Source organism: Thunnus maccoyii, chromosome 22 (genome assembly GCF_910596095.1).
Source record: "Thunnus maccoyii chromosome 22, fThuMac1.1, whole genome shotgun sequence".
Classification (NCBI taxonomy): domain Eukaryota; kingdom Metazoa; phylum Chordata; class Actinopteri; order Scombriformes; family Scombridae; genus Thunnus; species Thunnus maccoyii.
The window spans coordinates 23,140,978-23,160,432 of NC_056554.1; the positions used below are offsets into that span (position 1 = coordinate 23,140,978).

At 35.9% G+C, this 19,455-nt stretch overlaps 3 protein-coding genes across 3 annotated transcripts; all 3 read right to left on the minus strand.

Moving 5' to 3' along the window:
• Positions 1-581: 581 nt before the first annotated feature.
• On the minus strand, positions 582-4,017 carry LOC121889995 (tyrosine-protein kinase Tec-like). The gene is made up of 4 exons (XM_042402241.1): positions 4,012-4,017; positions 2,103-2,202; positions 1,774-1,931; positions 582-1,455 (listed from the first exon to the last, which is right to left on the minus strand). The coding sequence occupies exons 1-4, from the start codon at positions 4,015-4,017 to the stop codon at positions 1,372-1,374; spliced, it is 348 nt and encodes a 115-aa protein (XP_042258175.1). The 3' UTR covers positions 582-1,371.
• A 2,748-nt stretch (positions 4,018-6,765) lies between these two features.
• LOC121889996 (type-2 ice-structuring protein-like) lies at positions 6,766-9,765 on the minus strand. Its single transcript, XM_042402242.1, has 7 exons — positions 9,755-9,765; positions 9,543-9,637; positions 9,391-9,441; positions 8,923-9,032; positions 8,050-8,184; positions 7,755-7,863; positions 6,766-6,833 (listed from the first exon to the last, which is right to left on the minus strand). The coding sequence occupies exons 2-7, from the start codon at positions 9,601-9,603 to the stop codon at positions 6,766-6,768; spliced, it is 534 nt and encodes a 177-aa protein (XP_042258176.1). The 5' UTR covers positions 9,604-9,637; positions 9,755-9,765.
• Positions 9,766-13,148: 3,383 nt separating this feature from the next.
• LOC121889997 (tyrosine-protein kinase Tec-like) lies at positions 13,149-16,878 on the minus strand. Its single transcript, XM_042402243.1, has 5 exons — positions 16,873-16,878; positions 16,603-16,622; positions 14,964-15,082; positions 14,635-14,792; positions 13,149-14,264 (listed from the first exon to the last, which is right to left on the minus strand). The coding sequence occupies exons 1-5, from the start codon at positions 16,876-16,878 to the stop codon at positions 14,181-14,183; spliced, it is 387 nt and encodes a 128-aa protein (XP_042258177.1). The 3' UTR covers positions 13,149-14,180.
• Between the last annotated feature and the right edge of the window lie 2,577 nt (positions 16,879-19,455).

The window sequence follows — 19,455 nt, forward strand, 5'->3', positions numbered from 1 at the left end:
TCAGAAGTGAATGCAACATTTTTTACTAGATTGGTAATCAGAAAACAAATAAAATCTAAACTTGGGAGTGATATTACATTCGAGTTGGTTGATATTTGTCCTGGTATAAAACTGAGGTGATGTAGTATCTAAAGCTGCAACGATTAGTCAATTAATCGATTAGTTGTCAACTATTAAATTAATCGCTATTTTTGATAATCAGTTAATCATTTGGAGTCATTTTTAAGAAAAAAAAAGCTTCTCAAATGTGAATATTTTCTTTAATCCTCTATGGCAGTAAACTGAATATCTTTGTGTTGTGGACAAAACAAGACATTTGAATACGTCATCTTGGGCTCTGGGAAACAGTGATCAACATGTTTCACCATTTTCTGACAATTTTAGACCAAACAACTAATCAATTAACTAATTAATTAAAATTAAGATCAGCAGATTTCCAATAAAGGATGTTTCAGTTTCAGAAAAACCTCCTCGCGCCTCTGAACAGCAATGAGGGAATTGAGATGTTCTTCCTGCTGGTGGACTGGAATAATTCCCAGATCAACGAGGAGCAAGGAGACATGAACATAAGGTAGAGAAACTCTGTCTAATCTAATGTGTGCCCACTGTAAGACCAGACATGTTCACAGGGAACGCCACACCTGACAAACAGACTGAAAATGTTCTTTATCATGGAAATATAACCAAAAGTTAAATGACAGTCAGTCTCTTTAACATTAATGTGCAGGATGTAATGACAGATTTGTGCTGCTCCAGCAAAAAATTGTCAGACGTTGGTATTAAACAACAAACGAAACAAAAACAAAAACTGATATCCTGACTTGGCGAGATTCCTTAAATGTCTCAGGAACACACAGCTGAGTCTTTACTGGGATGAAAGTGAAGCTTCATAGTGTGTTCATAGTCTGCTCACTTTCATCCATTTGTCACAGACAGATCTCTGACCAAAGCCCCATGTCCGACTGGGAGGCAGACCGGATGCATTCAGCTACACAGACAAGCAGGCAGATGCTTCCTAAGCTCACGTGTCCACCATGAGAGCCTTTTACACATTTTCTGTATTGCCGTTAGTTCATACAGGTGTTTGTGCAACAAACTTTAAAAGGCTTCTTAAGACAACGTGAGCTGCCGTCCCAGAGTTGTTCTGGTTGAGCAGATCTGAAGTGACTTGATTGGATTAAACAAACGTGAGTGTCAGTTTTAGCACCTTTACACCGAGTTCTCCATGTTGTCGTCCTTTCTATAGCGCTTTCTATAAATTAGATAACACCTTCAAGAACCACAGAAATGGTCGAGGAGCAGGAGTTCGGGGCCAACATGGCACACGCCGCATATGGCGCGAATGGTGAAAACAGCTGATTGGTCAGTTGGTCAGTTCGGGGGAGCGGCGTCACTGTCCAGAGCGTCAGAGATCATTATACAGATCTTAGAGAAAGACGGGCGCTCCTCCGGTCTCTGGAGAGAGAAACACAGGCCATAAATACACGTTATTATTTCAGACTAGAGCTGCAACTAACAGTTATTTTCATGATTGATTAATCTGTTGATTATTTTCTGGATTAATCGATTATTTGTTTGGTCCATAAAATGTCAGAAAATGGTGAAAAATGTTGATCACTATTTCCAAAAGCCCAAGGTGACGTCCTCAAATGTTTTTTTTTTGTCCAGAATCCAAATATATTGAGTTTTATATTGAGAATTTAGACATTTTTTCAAACTAATTGGCGAACAAGTGAGATAATACTGAAATAGGTGATTTCTCACAACCCTCACCTCATGCCAACAGCGCTGCATGATGTCATAGATGGCAGGTGTGGCCATTTTGGGCCTGTAGAGGCGGTGACCCTGGGTTATCAGTGTAACGACCTCATGGTTGTGACTCTGTTCAAACGGCATACGGCCCTCAGTGAAGGCTTCCCACATCAACACACCTGGACGCAAAAAACATTAGAGGTTTAATTGTTAAAACACTTAGTTCATCATTAATGTGTGGTAAAATAAAGAAAAAAAGGTAAAAATGAGAGTTGAGCCTCTGTTTTTTATGATTATACTTCATTTTCCTAAATGTTCCAGTTCCGGTATTGACGTTAAAGTGTGCTCACCGAAGGACCAGACGTCAGACTTGCTGCTGTATTTGCAGAAGTTAAAGACTTCAGGAGGCGACCACTTCACAGGGAACTTAGCACCCGATGAACTGGTGTACTAGTCGTCCAACACGTATCTGCATAAAACACATTAGCATTTAAGTTTCACAGGAAAAGACAACAGATAAAAACGTGCTGTGTAAATGTCTAGGAATCAGGGTAACGCTTTATTTTACAGGTCCTTTGATTTCCGGGAAATATTCTGAGTAATTTGAATGTATTTAACAGCTGAGTTTTTACAGAGCAGGAGGTGCAATTTAGTACAAACAATAAGAAACAATTTCAAACAGTGTTTAGTTGGTTTAATTAAGTAGACTTTTGACAATTCTTTTACTGACAGAAAATACTTAGTTTTCGGTGTGTAGTTTTGTGTGTCAAATTACATATTAGAATATTAGGTTGTTTTAAAAACTATAACAAGCACATTTCATGTGTAATTACATCACACTTTCAAAGAAATGCCTCAAGAATTAACACAGTAGCTACTTTTAGCAAATCACTGAAAAAACTTAATATGCTAATATTAGGTTTAGCTTGCAAAACTACACACTGAAAACTGAGTACTTTCTGTCAGTTAAAGTACTGTCCAATTTATTAAGGAATTGTGAAAAAGAATATTGACGTGAACCAAAATAGCATATAATGACTGGATTCTCATCAACTAAACATGTTGGCTTGTAAATTTAGTATGTGTTCAGTGACTGTGAAGATCTCTCTTTTTAAAGCTTTTTGTACCCCAATATATACGGCCCATCTGTGGTGATGTTACTGCTGCTTAAAGCTCCAAGAAACTGCAGCGCAAGCTAAATGTTTGTTAATGTTGGTGTACCTACCTGCTCTGATGTAATACGAAATCTTATATGTATGTGCAGGTTATCTGATTCTCTTAACAGTATTATTTCAGCTTTGACCAACCCTGAACTGAGTTCCATCAGGTTCTCATCTAGAATGTGAAACCATTGGCGTTTTAGCCTAAATGCAAATGCCTAATCATTATGGAACACCTGAAGTGGTTTCTGTCCTACAGATAACCGATGCCGGTGTGGATAAGGCACCGACAGACGGCTGTCCTCTACCTCTGACCTAGCTATCGAACATAGTTCCCATAATCTACACGCAAGACCAACCCAGCCTTGCTAGGGAACCAAATTCAGCCTGGCTTCTATAATCACCAGCTGTCATTGAACAACTACCAACGGGCCTATGTTTTCAGGAATTCCTTACAGCCGGGGTTACAACAAAGTGTTGCGGTGCAAATAGGTGTTGGAGGTTCGAAAGTACTCCAAGATGATCTTCTAACAGGTCGTCTCTGAAGGAGGCCCACTCTGACTGTTGAGGGCATTGCCTGGTTTTATAGGGCGGCTTTGATGCCCTGGTCCGAACAGTTTAGCCAATTAAACAACTATATTTAACCATAGCCTAATTATACCTCTATCACATGTGCAGCAGGTTGATCTCAATCATTAAATCCAAACCTTTCCAATTCTGTTATTCAATGAACATTGTAAGTTTATCCTCAGCAAAATTCATTATATTTTGTAATCTAAATAAATTTAAAACTCATGTCAGCTATATCCCAAGAGGGTGTTCTTCTTACCTTAAGGAGATACCAGAAGACTTCAGAGATGAGCACAAGTCAGGAACTTGGAGTGTATAGAAATACAAACCAGTTTGATTTGGTTTTCACTAAATAATTGATATAAGACCCAAAAAGTAAAATACAAAACTTGAGTCAAAAGTTAAAGATGAAAAAAGCGAACTGACAAAAGGCCTCATGTGACGACCCAAAAACAGCCTCAAAAAGCCTCTCAGTCACTCTTAGCTTTCTTTTTATATCCAAATATCCTCCTCTTCTTTACATTCTTACATCCATATATGGTCTATCATTAGGACATCTGCCAGTTACATGCTGATGTTATATGACTTAACACAAAATAGTGACATTTTCCTTAACTGTCACTTACAACATACCCCGTGGAACATTGTTTTTTATGTTTGAGGTTAAAATTTAGGTATATCTGCTAGGTGCAGAAAACCGCAGCTTCTCTTTTGGCCTCAGGTTGTCTAATGGTTGTCTATGTATTTGTTGTTTGTTTGTGTTTGTTTAGTCACTCTTGACAGTTTAGATCTTGTCAGATATTGTACAAATTGTGCAGGTTCTGCACAAATGGTGTAAGACATTTGACTGTTTTATTTATCACCAATTAAAACTGAATAATTTAGTCAGAAATAGGCTTGAGTGGATTTGTCTCCAATTTCATTTCAATAAATGTTCAAATGATCCAATATTTCACTAAAAATCAAAGATCGAAGAAAAAGTCCAAAACCTGAAAACAGATTTGTGTATCAGAACTTTGTTTTTTCTTCTTTCCTCTCCCATTAATCATCTCATGACCCCTCAGATTTATCTGCTGACCCTTTAGAGGGGCCTGACCCCTAGGTTGGAAACCAGTGGACTAAACTAGCTAACTGTATATAAAGTAATAATACTTTAAGTACATCAAGCTCATAATACTTATGTACTTTTACTGTAGTAGGATTTTTCATGCAGGACTTGTACTTTTAATGGAGTATTTTTATGTTGCTGTATTGGTAATTTTACTCAAGTAAAGGACCTGAATACTTCCTCTAAGTTCTTTATCAGATGAAATGAGACAAGAATAAGATGATATGTGATCAGATGACCTCGGATGTCGCCATAAAGATGAAGCACACAGGTAACGTCAGCTGAGATAAGGAGGAATGTCATTAATATATATATATGTGATCATTTATTTGACAAGTCTGCCTCTTCATCTGCACGCTTTAAAGTGGTAGCATCACTAAATAAAAACAATAATAGAGCATAATAAGAGCACACATTGTTTCCTCTGACAGCACAGTTATGAGATTTTCTCCAGCAAGACAGAAGAGGATGTGAAATATCTGCAGATGATAAAGTTACTGCTCAGACAGTGAATGCACATGAGACGCAATGTTGTTTTTAATGTATTCATTATTTCAGTCTATATGTACTGATATTCTATATGTAAATTAATTATTTAATAACACGTTATGATGCAAATGTCACGTAATTTATAGGAATGATTTAGCTAACTCGTGTCAAAATAGCAGTACACTTTCTACTCCCCTTTTTTCTCACAGAAACAGACTCTCCTCCTCTCCCTGTAATATTACCCATGATGCAAGTTAAAATGTGAAAAATGAAAAGAAAATCATTCTGATGAATGATGAAAGTTGTTTTATACTGCCTTTATTAATCAGAAGTGAACGCAAATAAAACATTTTTTACTAGATTGGTAATCAGAAAACAAATAAAATCTAAACTTGGGAGTGATATTACATTCGAGTTGGTTGATATTTGTCTTGGTATAAAACTGAGGTGATGTAGTATCTAAAGCTGCAACGATTAGTCAATTAATCGATTAGTTGTCAACTATTAAATTAATCGCTATTGTTGATAATCAGTTAATCATTTGGAGTCATTTCTAAGAAAAAAAAGTCAAAATTCTCTGATTCCAGCTTCTCAAATGTGAATATTTTCTTTAATCCTCTATGGCAGTAAACTGAATATCTTGTTGTGGACAAAACAAGACATTTGAATACGTCATCTTGGGCTCTGGGAAACAGTGATCAACATGTTTCACCATTTTCTGACAATTTTAGACCAAACAACTAATCAATTAATCGAGAAAATAAGTCAAAAGTTAAAGATGAAAAAAGCGAACTGACAAAAGGCCTCACGTGACGACCCAAAAACAGCCTCAAAAAGCTTCTAAGTCACTCTTAGCTTAGGCATGGGGAGTCAGGAATATTATGTATTATGTATATTTCTTACAGATTTTTGAGCTATTGGTAGTTTGCTTATCATTATTTTTAACTATATTTAACATAGTTTAATATACTATACCTCTCATGTGCTTGAAATTTTAATATGTATATTGCAGAATAACCACACATCATCTGCCAATTCAGCTGGTTCTAAATAAACATCCTGGATTTAACTTCAACATCTCTGGTTGAGTTCTTACTGGACACAGTAGCAGCAGGCCAGTTTCTAGTTAATCAGTTCAAGTACTATTTTTCAGTACCAAATTTTTTTTTAAAATGTATTTTAGGTTTAATTAACTTGAAATTATAAAACATACATATTTAAGTAAAGTTAAGGACAAAATTAGTTAATTCCACTAAATCTCTGAATGATATTTTACAGTGTAGATGTTGATCTGACTGTGATACCCATAATAATTGTTCCATTTAAAATAGAATTACAAACCAGCTTGTTTCATGCTTGCGTCTTTAATTTGCACAATATGAGACAGAACAGTTCAATCTCCAGAGTAAGAAAAAGCATTCTTTTCATAACACATTCAGTTTGGCACAAGACCTAAAAGACAATCCAGCTCCCGTTTGTGTCACTTGTTGCTTCCTTCCTTAAGTAGCTTTACAGTGATAGCAAGATAGAAAGAAAGATGAAAAATGATTTATAAAGCTGCTAGGTTATATATGAGACTGATGATAAAATGACAGATTAACTTGTGACAATACACACAAACACATATCTACTAATATTTGTGCTTTTCACAGGTATTTCATGCCTCTCTTATCTGCTCAGGAATCATCAGATTTTCTTGGCACAGACAGATGGCCGGTAAGCACTACACTGAAAATCATCCCAGCAATTGTTACCTGCAATTAGTAAAAACACAGGACGTCAGCATGATTGTCAATCATATCATGTAATATTTTGAAGCAGATGTAGATTAGATTATCATTTCTTAAAGGGGAACTCAGCTGATTTTCCACATCAAAGTCTGTTTCCAGGTTGATGAAAAAAGTCATATAAGCCTTTTGTGGCTCCAGAGGGAGCTGTGTGACATCTGATAAATTGTCTGTTGGGGCTGAATACTACAAGTGTGGGGGTGTGGAGTTAGAAAGAAGTGAGGTCACCAGACCCATGTAGCTGCTCCTCATCTCTGCTGGAGGCTAGCAGCTCCAGGCTACATTAGATTAACTACTAGGATAACACACCTGAAAGGTATAATATGTAACTTTTCTGCATTAAAATGTCTAAAAATGACTAGACCTATGTTATATATTTTGTTAAGTTGTGTACGTATGTAATCCCAAATGTTTCCAACAATATTCAAACCCAGACAAATCCGTAATTTTAATCAATGTAATGGTCTGTTTCATTTGGTCACCTGTTAATGATGTAATTTCCCCTTTGTGCATGTGTCAGCATTGTGGCTGTCCACAAGAAACCATCATAAATGGACTTTTTACTCAGTTTTAAGCCACATTTTAATGATACACTTTTTAGATCTTGGTTGTTTTTAACTATAGCTTTTAACCGGATGAAGGATTTTAATCATTGGACATCTGGATCTTAAGTTATCAGAGAAACAAGCTGAGCCTATAGAGCCTATGGACACACAGGTTTTCCAGCAACATCATCAATGAAATGTTCATGCAGGCACATTTTTAGTTTTTCATGAAGTCACCTTGTTTTTGTTATGCGTCCTTTCTTATCTACACCACTTACATAATTACATAATTCTACATAATTACATAATTCTCTCATGCAAAGTAATGTATTTTATGGTTTACCTCCGTAGTTCATCTGAATACAGTCCTGGTTCCCGTGGTCATTAGGCTCTCCTCTGCACCAGTATGAGAAGGCGAAAGGTGTGCCATCACTCCAGAGCCAAACACCCTCCTAGAAGATCGAATAGAAGACAATTGATGCATATAAATAAAGATAATCTAAATGTTAACACCACTCTAAATACCAAAAGGTTTGATATTCTTATTACAAGGTCTATTTACTTGATATCAAGTAACTTGAAGTCAAGAATGAACTTTCAAGCTCATAAGACATCTTTTGTTATTATACATGACATACCCCTTGGCTGTCAGAGCCTCCAATCCATGTCTCAGGATACCCATGAGTTCTATCTGATATTATCCTCTTAATCTCGTTGTACTCCCGAGTTCCATGAATCGATGCAAGGTGTGCACCCTTGGACTGGCAGTTTTTCTACAGTGGAGATAAACAGACAACAGAGTAGAGATGTGAATAGGAAGGTGCTGCTAATCTTTCTTTAAACAATATCCTCAATATCACTGAACACAGAAACACAGGACTCTACTGGTGTTATAACAATATGATAGGTCTATGTTGTGACCACCAGCTTCAATTATTTCAACTCTGTTACTGAGAAATCATGTTTTGTCTCTCATTTTGGTGGACAGCTAAAGATATGACAATACCCATGAGCCTCAGCTGCTGTTGCTATGGAGAAGAAGCCAGTCAGAAGTGAGAATCACTGCGTTAATAAATTTAAAACCCTTTGTTGTCGAAGTTGCAAACAAAAAGTGATGCCATAGTTGCAGAATTCACTCAAAAGTGATCCAGAAATAAAAAGAGCCGATTTACACTGCAGATTGTAGTTTTGTACCTTGGATTTTCTTTCTTTTTTTTTTTTTAAATCAAAGTACCAGATATTATCTAATGCAGCTGTTCATCTTGTCTACTGATGATTCAACTGGAAGAGTCTAATCTGTAGAAATGTTCCAACTGTTAGTCACCTAACATTGTCTATGGGGAGAATGAAGTGGGTGCGCCCAAAATACTTTGCAACTTGATAAAGCTGCCCAGAAAAAATAATAACATGAGTAATAAGAGAACACTAAAGTTAGATGAGGAAGTTACCAAGTGTGCAAGTCAAAGAAAATGTTGAAGTGTTCTTCAGTGAATACAAATCGTCTCGATTACCTCAGCTTGAGCCCAGGTCAAGGTTCGAGGAATGAAGAGGAAACAGCGGCCGTTGTACTCAGTCCAGTGGGAGGGACAAGATGTTGACCTCTTGTCAATACGATGCTCCTCTGAACACAAATGGTGGAGAAAAGTGGGTCACATTGACTTTCCAGACAGTGTGATGCACTTAAACCCTTACATTCTGACAGTAGCTATCCTACAACATGTTTGAATAGTGATTTTAGAATTTTTGAATAAACACGGATCAAATTTAACCCAGAAAATCATCTATGTACAGAAATATGTATCAGCTGCATAAAAAATATTTCCAATTTTGTATATTCAGGGTCATGTTAAGAAAAACATTTCTGGCTAAAAGAAAGATGTTTGTGGTGTTTTTAATGCTCTCAAATGTAAACATGGGTCAAATTTGATCTGTAAGTGTTCATTCAGCTAATATTAATCTGAATAAATAAATGTATTCACCTTCTTGAATTATTGCCTCTGTCTCCTTGTCTTTCTCTGCTTCTTGAAGAGCTGGACAGTTAAAGACATCAGTTAGAGGTTATTATTAATATTATTATTATTATTTATTGAGGTCTAAAGACAAAAACACACAAATCCAGTCAGATACTCACCAGCAGCTCCAGCCAGAGCCATCATGGAACAAACGAGTACAGACACAGTCAGCAACTTCATGGTGGAGATGATGCAGACCTTATATGATGCTTTCCTTCAATAAGTATAGAGACAGACATGTTAGTGATATTTAAAGCAGATAAACTGTAGTGAATGATGAGAGAGAACCAAATAGAAGAAAAGGGCGTGAAGAGAGAGAAGCAAAGCAAACCTGCTTTTGGAAAAAAGTATTTGTCCCCGCTCTGACCAACACCAACATGGCTTCTCAGTCACTCTTAGCTTTCTTTTTATATCCAAATATCCTCCTCTTCTTCACATTCTTACATCCATATATGGTCTATCATTAGGACATCTGCCAGTTACATGCTGATGTTATATGACTTAACACAAAACAGTGACATTTTCTTTGACTGTCACTTACAACATACCCCGTGGGAACATTGTTTTTTATGTTTAAGGTTAAAATTTCAGTGTATCTGCTAGGTGCAGAAAACCACAGCTTCTCTTTTGGCCTGAGGTTGTCTAATGGTTGTCTATGTATTTGTTGTTTGTTTGTGTTTGTTTAGTCACTCTTGACAGTTTAGATCTTGTCAGATATTGTACAAATTGTGCAGGTTCTGCACAAATGGTGTAAGACATTTGACTGTTTTATTTATCACCAATTAAAACTGAATAATGAACTAGCTAACTGTATATAAAGTAATAATACTTTAAGTACATCAAGCTCATAATACTTATGTACTTTTACTGTAGTAGGATTTTTCATGCAGGACTTGTACTTGTAATGGAGTATTTTTATGTTGCTGTATTGGTAATTTTACTCAAGTAAAGGACCTGAATACTTCCTCTAAGTTCTTTATCAGATGAAATGAGACAAGAATTAGATGATATGTGATCAGATGACCTCGGATGTCGCCATAAAGATGAAGCACACAGGTAACGTCAGCTGAGATAAGGAGGAATGTCATTAATATATATATGTGATCATTTATTTGATAAGTCTGCCTCTTCATCTGCACGCTTTAAAGTGGTAGCATCACTCAATAAAAACAATAATAGAGCATAATAAGAGCACACATTGTTTCCTCTGACAGCACAGTCATGAGATTTTCTCCAGCAAGACAGAAGAGGATGTGAAATATCTGCAGATGATAAAGTTACTGCTCAGACAGTGAATGCACATGAGACGCAATGTTGTTTTTAATGTATTCATTATTTCAGTCTATATGTACTGATATTCTATATGTAAATTAATTATATAATAACACGTTATGATGCAAATGTCACGTAATTTATAGGAATGATTTAGCTAACTCGTGTCAAAATAGCAGTACACTTTCTACTCCACTTTTTTCTCACAGAAACAGACTCTCCTCCTCTCCCTGTAATATTACCCATGATGCAAGTTAAAATGTGAAAAATGAAAAGAAAATCATTCTGATGAATGATGAAAGTTGTTTTATACTTCCTTTATTAATCAGAAGTGAACGCAAATAAAACATTTTTTACTAGATTGGTAATCAGAAAACAAATAAAATCTAAACTTGGGAGTGATATTACATTCGAGTTGGTTGATATTTGTCTTGGTATAAAACTGAGGTGATGTAGTATCTAAAGCTGCAACGATTAGTCAATTAATCGATTAGTTATCAACTATTAAATTAATCGCTATTGTTGATAATCAGTTAATCATTTGGAGTCATTTCTAAGAAAAAAAAGTCAAAATTCTCTGATTCCAGCTTCTCAAATGTGAATATTTTCTTTAATCCTCTATGGCAGTAAACTGAATATCTTTGTGTTGTGGACAAAACAAGACATTTGAATACATCATCTTGGGCTCTGGGAAACAGTGATCAACATGTTTCACCATTTTCTGACAATTTTAGACCAAACAACTAGTCAATTAATCGAGAAAATAAGTCAAAAGTTAAAGATGAAAAAAGCGAACTGACAAAAGGCCTCACGTGACGACCCAAAAACAGCCTCAAAAAGCTTCTAAGTCACTCTTAGCTTTCTTTTTATATCCAAATATCCTCCTCTTCTTCACATTCTTACATCCATATATGGTCTATCATTAGGACATCTGCCAGTTACATGCTGATGTTATATGACTTAACACAAAACAGTGACATTTTCTTTGACTGTCACTTACAACATACCCCGTGGGAACATTGTTTTTTATGTTTAAGGTTAAAATTTCAGTATATCTGCTAGGTGCAGAAAACCACAGCTTCTCTTTTGGCCTGAGGTTGTCTAATGGTTGTCTATGTATTTGTTGTTTGTTTGTGTTTGTTTAGTCACTCTTGACAGTTTAGATCTTGTCAGATATTGTACAAATTGTGCAGGTTCTGCACAAATGGTGTAAGACATTTGACTGTTTTATTTATCACCAATTAAAACTGAATAATGAACTAGCTAACTGTATATAAAGTAATAATACTTTAAGTACATCAAGCTCATAATACTTATGTACTTTTACTGTAGTAGGATTTTTCATGCAGGACTTGTACTTGTAATGGAGTATTTTTATGTTGCTGTATTGGTAATTTTACTCAAGTAAAGGACCTGAATACTTCCTCTAAGTTCTTTATCAGATGAAATGAGACAAGAATTAGATGATATGTGATCAGATGACCTCGGATGTCGCCATAAAGATGAAGCACACAGGTAACGTCAGCTGAGATAAGGAGGAATGTCATTAATATATATATGTGATCATTTATTTGATAAGTCTGCCTCTTCATCTGCACGCTTTAAAGTGGTAGCATCACTCAATAAAAACAATAATAGAGCATAATAAGAGCACACATTGTTTCCTCTGACAGCACAGTCATGAGATTTTCTCCAGCAAGACAGAAGAGGATGTGAAATATCTGCAGATGATAAAGTTACTGCTCAGACAGTGAATGCACATGAGACGCAATGTTGTTTTTAATGTATTCATTATTTCAGTCTATATGTACTGATATTCTATATGTAAATTAATTATTTAATAACACGTTATGATGCAAATGTCACGTAATTTATAGGAATGATTTAGCTAACTCGTGTCAAAATAGCAGTACACTTTCTACTCCCCTTTTTTCTCACAGAAACAGACTCTCCTCCTCTCCCTGTAATATTACCCATGATGCAAGTTAAAATGTGAAAAATGAAAAGAAAATCATTCTGATGAATGATGAAAGTTGTTTTATACTTCCTTTATTAATCAGAAGTGAACACAAATAAAACATTTTTTAATAGATTAGTAATCAGAAAACAAATAAAATCTAAACTTGGGAGTGATATTACATTCGAGTTGGTTGATATTTGTCTTGGTATAAAACTGAGGTGATGTAGTATCTAAAGCTGCAACGATTAGTCAATTAATCGATTAGTTGTCAACTATTAAATTAATCGCTATTTTTGATAATCAGTTAATCATTTGGAGTCATTTCTAAGAAAAAAAAGTCAAAATTCTCTGATTCCAGCTTCTCAAATGTGAATATTTTCTTCAATCCTCTATGGCAGTAAACTGAATATCTTTGTGTTGTGGACAAAACAAGACATTTGAATACGTCATCTTGGGCTCTGGGAAACAGTGATCAACATGTTTCACCATTTTCTGACAATTTTAGACCAAACAACTAGTCAATTAATCGAGAAAATAATCGACAGATTAATTGAAAATGAAAATAACCATCAGTTGCAGCTCAGTATCAGATCAGCAGATTTCCAATAAAGGATGTTTCAGTTTCAGAAAAACCTCCTCGCGCCTCTGAACAGCAATGAGGGAATTGAGATGTTCTTCCTGCTAATTCCCAGAACACACGAGGAGCACGGAGACATGAACATAAGGTAGAGAAACTCTGTCTAATCTAATGTGTGCCCACTGTAAGACCAGACATGTTCACAGGGAACACCACACCTGACAAACAGACTGAAAATGTTCTTTATCATGGAAATATAACCAAAAGTTAAATGACAGTCAGTCTCTTTAACATTAATGTGCAGGATGTAATGACAGATTTGTGCTGCTCCAGCAAAAAATTGTCAGACGTTGGTATTAAACAACAAACGAAACAAAAACAAAAACTGATATCCTGACTTGGCGAGATTCCTTTAATGTCTCAGGAACACACAGCTGAGTCTTTACTGGGATGAAAGTGAAGCTTCATAGTGTGTTCATAGTCTGCTCACTTTCATCCATTTGTCACAGACAGATCTCTGACCAAAGCCCCATGTCCGACTGGGAGGCAGACCGGATGCATTCAGCTACACAGACAAGCAGGCAGATGCTTCCTAAGCTCACGTGTCCACCATGAGAGCCTTTTACACATTTTCTGTATTGCCGTTAGTTCATACAGGTGTTTGTGCAACAAACTTTAAAAGGCTTCTTAAGACAACGTGAGCTGCCGTCCCAGAGTTGTTCTGGTTGAGCAGATCTGAAGTGACTTGATTGGATTAAACAAACGTGAGTGTCAGTTTTAGCACCTTTACACCGAGTTCTCCATGTTGTCGTCCTTTCTATAGCGCTTTCTATAAATTAGATAACACCTTCAAGAACCACAGAAATGGTCGAGGAGCAGGAGTTCGGGGCCAACATGGCACACGCCGCATATGGCGCGAATGGTGAAAACAGCTGATTGGTCAGTTGGTCAGTTCGGGGGAGCGGCGTCACTGTCCAGAGCGTCGGAGATCATTATACAGATCTTAGAGAAAGACGGGCGCTCCTCCGGTCTCTGGAGAGAGAAACACAGGCCATAAATACACGTTATTATTTCAGACTAGAGCTGCAACTAACAGTTATTTTCATGATTGATTAATCTGTTGATTATTTTCTTGATTAATCGATTATTTGTTTGGTCCATAAAATGTCAGAAAATGGTGAAAAATGTTGATCACTATTTCCAAAAGCCCAAGGTGACGTCCTCAAATGTTTTTTTTTTTGTCCAGAATCCAAATATATTGAGTTTACTGTCATAGAAGACTACAGAAACCAGAAAATATTCACATTTAAGAAGCTGGAATCAGAGAATTTAGACATTTTTTCAAACTAATTGGCGAACAAGTGAGATAATACTGAAATAGGTGATTTCTCACAACCCTCACCTCATGCCAACAGCGCTGCATGATGTCATAGATGGCAGGTGTGGCCATTTTGGGCCTGTAGAGGCGGTGACCCTGGGTTATCAGTGTAACGACCTCATGGTTGTGACTCTGTTCAAACGGCATACGGCCCTCAGTGAAGGCTTCCCACATCAACACACCTGGACACAAAAAACATTAGAGGTTTAATTGTTAAAACACTTAGTTCATCATTAATGTGTGGTAAAATAAAGAAAAAAAGGTAAAAATGAGAGTTGAGCCTCTGTTTTTTATGATTATACTTCATTTTCCTAAATGTTCCAGTTCCGGTATTGACGTTAAAGTGTGCTCACCGAAGGACCAGACGTCAGACTTGCTGCTGTATTTGCAGAAGTTAAAGACTTCAGGAGGCGACCACTTCACAGGGAACTTAGCACCCGATGAACTGGTGTACTGGTCGTCCAACACGTATCTGCATAAAACACATTAGCATTTAAGTTTCACAGGAAAAGACAACAGATAAAAACGTGCTGTGTAAATGTCTAGGAATCAGGGTAACGCTTTATTTTACAGGTCCTTTGATTTCCGGGAAATATTCTGAGTAATTTGAATGTATTTAACAGCTGAGTTTTTACAGAGCAGGAGGTGCAATTTAGTACAAACAATAAGAAACAATTTCAAACAGTGTTTAGTTGGTTTAATTAAGTAGACTTTTGACAATTCTTTTACTGACAGAAAATACTTAGTTTTCGGTGTGTAGTTTTGTGTGTCAAATTACATATTAGAATATTAGGTTGTTTTAAAAACTATAACAAGCACATTTCATGTGTAATTACATCACACTTTCAAAGAAATGCCTCAAGAATTAACACAGTAGCTACTTTTAGCAAATCACTGAAAAAACTTAATATGCTAATATTAGGTTTAGCTTGCAAAACTACACACTGAAAACTGAGTACTTTCTGTCAGTTAAAGTACTGTCCAATTTATTAAGGAATTGTGAAAAAGAATATTGACGTGAACCAAAATAGCATATAATGACTGGATTCTCATCAACTAAACAAGTTGGCTTGTAAATTTAGTATGTGTTCAGTGACTGTGAAGATCTCTCTTTTTAAAGCTTTTTGTACCCCAATATATACGGCCCATCTGTGGTGATGTTACTGCTGCTTAAAGCTCCAAGAAACTGCAGCGCAAGCTAAATGTTTGTTAATGTTGGTGTACCTACCTGCTCTGATGTAATACGAAATCTTATATGTATGTGCAGGTTATCTGATTCTCTTAACAGTATTATTTCAGCTTTGACCAACCCTGAACTGAGTTCCATCAGGTTCTCATCTAGAATGTGAAACCATTGGCGTTTTAGCCTAAATGCAAATGCCTAATCGTTATGGAATACCTGAAGTGGTTTCTGTCCTACAGATAACCGATGCCGGTGTAGATAAGGCACCGACAGACGGCTGTCCTCTACCTCTGACCTAGCTATCGAACATAGTTCCCATAATCTACACGCAAGACCAACCCAGCCTTGCTAGGGAACCAAATTCAGCCTGGCTTCTATAATCACCAGCTGTCATTGAACCACTACCAACGGGCCTATGTTTTCAGGAATTCCTTACAGCCGGGGTTACAACAAAGTGTTGCGGTGCAAATAGGTGTTGGAGGTTCGAAAGTACTCCAAGATGATCTTCTAACAGGTCGTCTCTGAAGGAGGCCCACTCTGACTGTCGAGGGCATTGCCTGGTTTTATAGGGCGGCTTTGATGCCCTGGTCCGAACAGTTTAGCCAATTAAACAACTATATTTAACCATAGCCTAATTATACCTCTATCACATGTGCAGCAGGTTGATCTCAATCATTAAATCCAAACCTTTCCAATTCTGTTATTCAATGAACATTGTAAGTTTATCCTCAGCAAAATTCATTATATTTTGTAATCTAAATAAATTTAAAACTCATGTCAGCTATATCCCAAGAGGGTGTTCTTCTTACCTTAAGGAGATACCAGAAGACTTCAGAGATGAGCACAAGTCAGGAACTTGGAGTGTATAGAAATACAAACCAGTTTGATTTGGTTTTCACTAAATAATTGATATAAGACCCAAAAAGTAAAATACAAAACTTGAGTCAAAAGTTAAAGATGAAAAAAGCGAACTGACAAAAGGCCTCATGTGACGACCCAAAAACAGCCTCAAAAAGCCTCTCAGTCACTCTTAGCTTTCTTTTTATATCCAAATATCCTCCTCTTCTTTACATTCTTACATCCATATATGGTCTATCATTAGGACATCTGCCAGTTACATGCTGATGTTATATGACTTAACACAAAATAGTGACATTTTCCTTAACTGTCACTTACAACATACCCCGTGGAACATTGTTTTTTATGTTTGAGGTTAAAATTTAGGTATATCTGCTAGGTGCAGAAAACCGCAGCTTCTCTTTTGGCCTCAGGTTGTCTAATGGTTGTCTATGTATTTGTTGTTTGTTTGTGTTTGTTTAGTCACTCTTGACAGTTTAGATCTTGTCAGATATTGTACAAATTGTGCAGGTTCTGCACAAATGGTGTAAGACATTTGACTGTTTTATTTATCACCAATTAAAACTGAATAATTTAGTCAGAAATAGGCTTGAGTGGATTTGTCTCCAATTTCATTTCAATAAATGTTCAAATGATCCAATATTTCACTAAAAATCAAAGATCGAAGAAAAAGTCCAAAACCTGAAAACAGATTTGTGTATCAGAACTTTGTTTTTTCTTCTTTCCTCTCCCATTAATCATCTCATGACCCCTCAGATTTATCTGCTGACCCTTTAGAGGGGCCTGACCCCTAGGTTGGAAACCAGTGGACTAAACTAGCTAACTGTATATAAAGTAATAATACTTTAAGTACATCAAGCTCATAATACTTATGTACTTTTACTGTAGTAGGATTTTTCATGCAGGACTTGTACTTGTAATGGAGTATTTTTATGTTGCTGTATTGGTAATTTTACTCAAGTAAAGGACCTGAATACTTCCTCTAAGTTCTTTATCAGATGAAATGAGACAAGAATTAGATGATATGTGATCAGATGACCTCGGATGTCGCCATAAAGATGAAGCACACAGGTAACGTCAGCTGAGATAAGGAGGAATGTCATTAATATATATATATGTGATCATTTATTTGACAAGTCTGCCTCTTCATCTGCACGCTTTAAAGTGGTAGCATCACTCAATAAAAACAATAATAGAGCATAATAAGAGCACACATTGTTTCCTCTGACAGCACAGTCATGAGATTTTCTCCAGCAAGACAGAAGAGGATGTGAAATATCTGCAGATGATAAAGTTACTGCTCAGACAGTGAATGCACATGAGACGCAATGTTGTTTTTAATGTATTCATTATTTCAGTCTATATGTACTGATATTCTATATGTAAATTAATTATTTAATAACACGTTATGATGCAAATGTCACGTAATTTATAGGAATGATTTAGCTAACTCGTGTCAAAATAGCAGTACACTTTCTACTCCCCTTTTTTCTCACAGAAACAGACTCTCCTCCTCTCCCTGTAATATTACCCATGATGCAAGTTAAAATGTGAAAAATGAAAAGAAAATCATTCTGATGAATGATGAAAGTTGTTTTATACTTCCTTTATTAATCAGAAGTGAACGCAAATAAAACATTTTTTACTAGATTGGTAATCAGAAAACAAATAAAATCTAAACTTGGGAGTGATATTACATTCGAGTTGGTTGATATTTGTCTTGGTATAAAACTGAGGTGATGTAATATCTAAAGCTGCAACGATTAGTCAATTAATCGATTAGTTGTCAACTATTAAATTAATCGCTATTGTTGATAATCAGTTAATCATTTGGAGTCATTTCTAAGAAAAAAAAGTCAAAATTCTCTGATTCCAGCTTCTCAAATGTGAATATTTTCTTCAATCCTCTATGGCAGTAAACTGAATATCTTTGTGTTGTGGACAAAACAAGACATTTGAATACATCATCTTGGGCTCTGGGAAACAGTGATCAACATGTTTCACCATTTTCTGACAATTTTAGACCAAACAACTAGTCAATTAATCGAGAAAATAAGTCAGAAGTTAAAGATGAAAAAAGCGAACTGACAAAAGGCCTCACGTGACGACCCAAAAACAGCCTCAAAAAGCTTCTAAGTCACTCTTAGCTTAGGCATGGGGAGTCAGGAATATTATGTATTATGTATATTTCTTACAGATTTTTGAGCTATTGGTAGTTTGCTTATCATTATTTTTAACTATATTTAACATAGTTTAATATATTATACCTCTCATGTGCTTTAAATTTTAATATGTATATTGCAGAATAACCACACATCATCTGCCAATTCAGCTGGTTCTAAATAAACATCCTGGATTTAACTTCAACATCTCTGGTTGAGTTCTTACTGGACACAGTAGCAGCAGGCCAGTTTCTAGTTAATCAGTTCAAGTACTATTTTTCAGTACCAAATTTTTTTTTTAAATGTATTTTAGGTTTAATTAACTTGAAATTATAAAACATACATATTTAAATAAAGTTAAGGACAAAATTAGTTAATTCCACTAAATCTCTGAATGATATTTTACAGTGTAGATGTTGATCTGACTGTGATACCCATAATAATTGTTCCATTTAAAATAGAATTACAAACCAGCTTGTTTCATGCTTGCGTCTTTAATTTGCACAATATGAGACAGAACAGTTCAATCTCCAGAGTAAGAAAAAGCATTCTTTTCATAACATATTCAGTTTGGCACAAGACCTAAAAGACAATCCAGCTCCCGTTTGTGTCACTTGTTGCTTCCTTCCTTAAGTAGCTTTA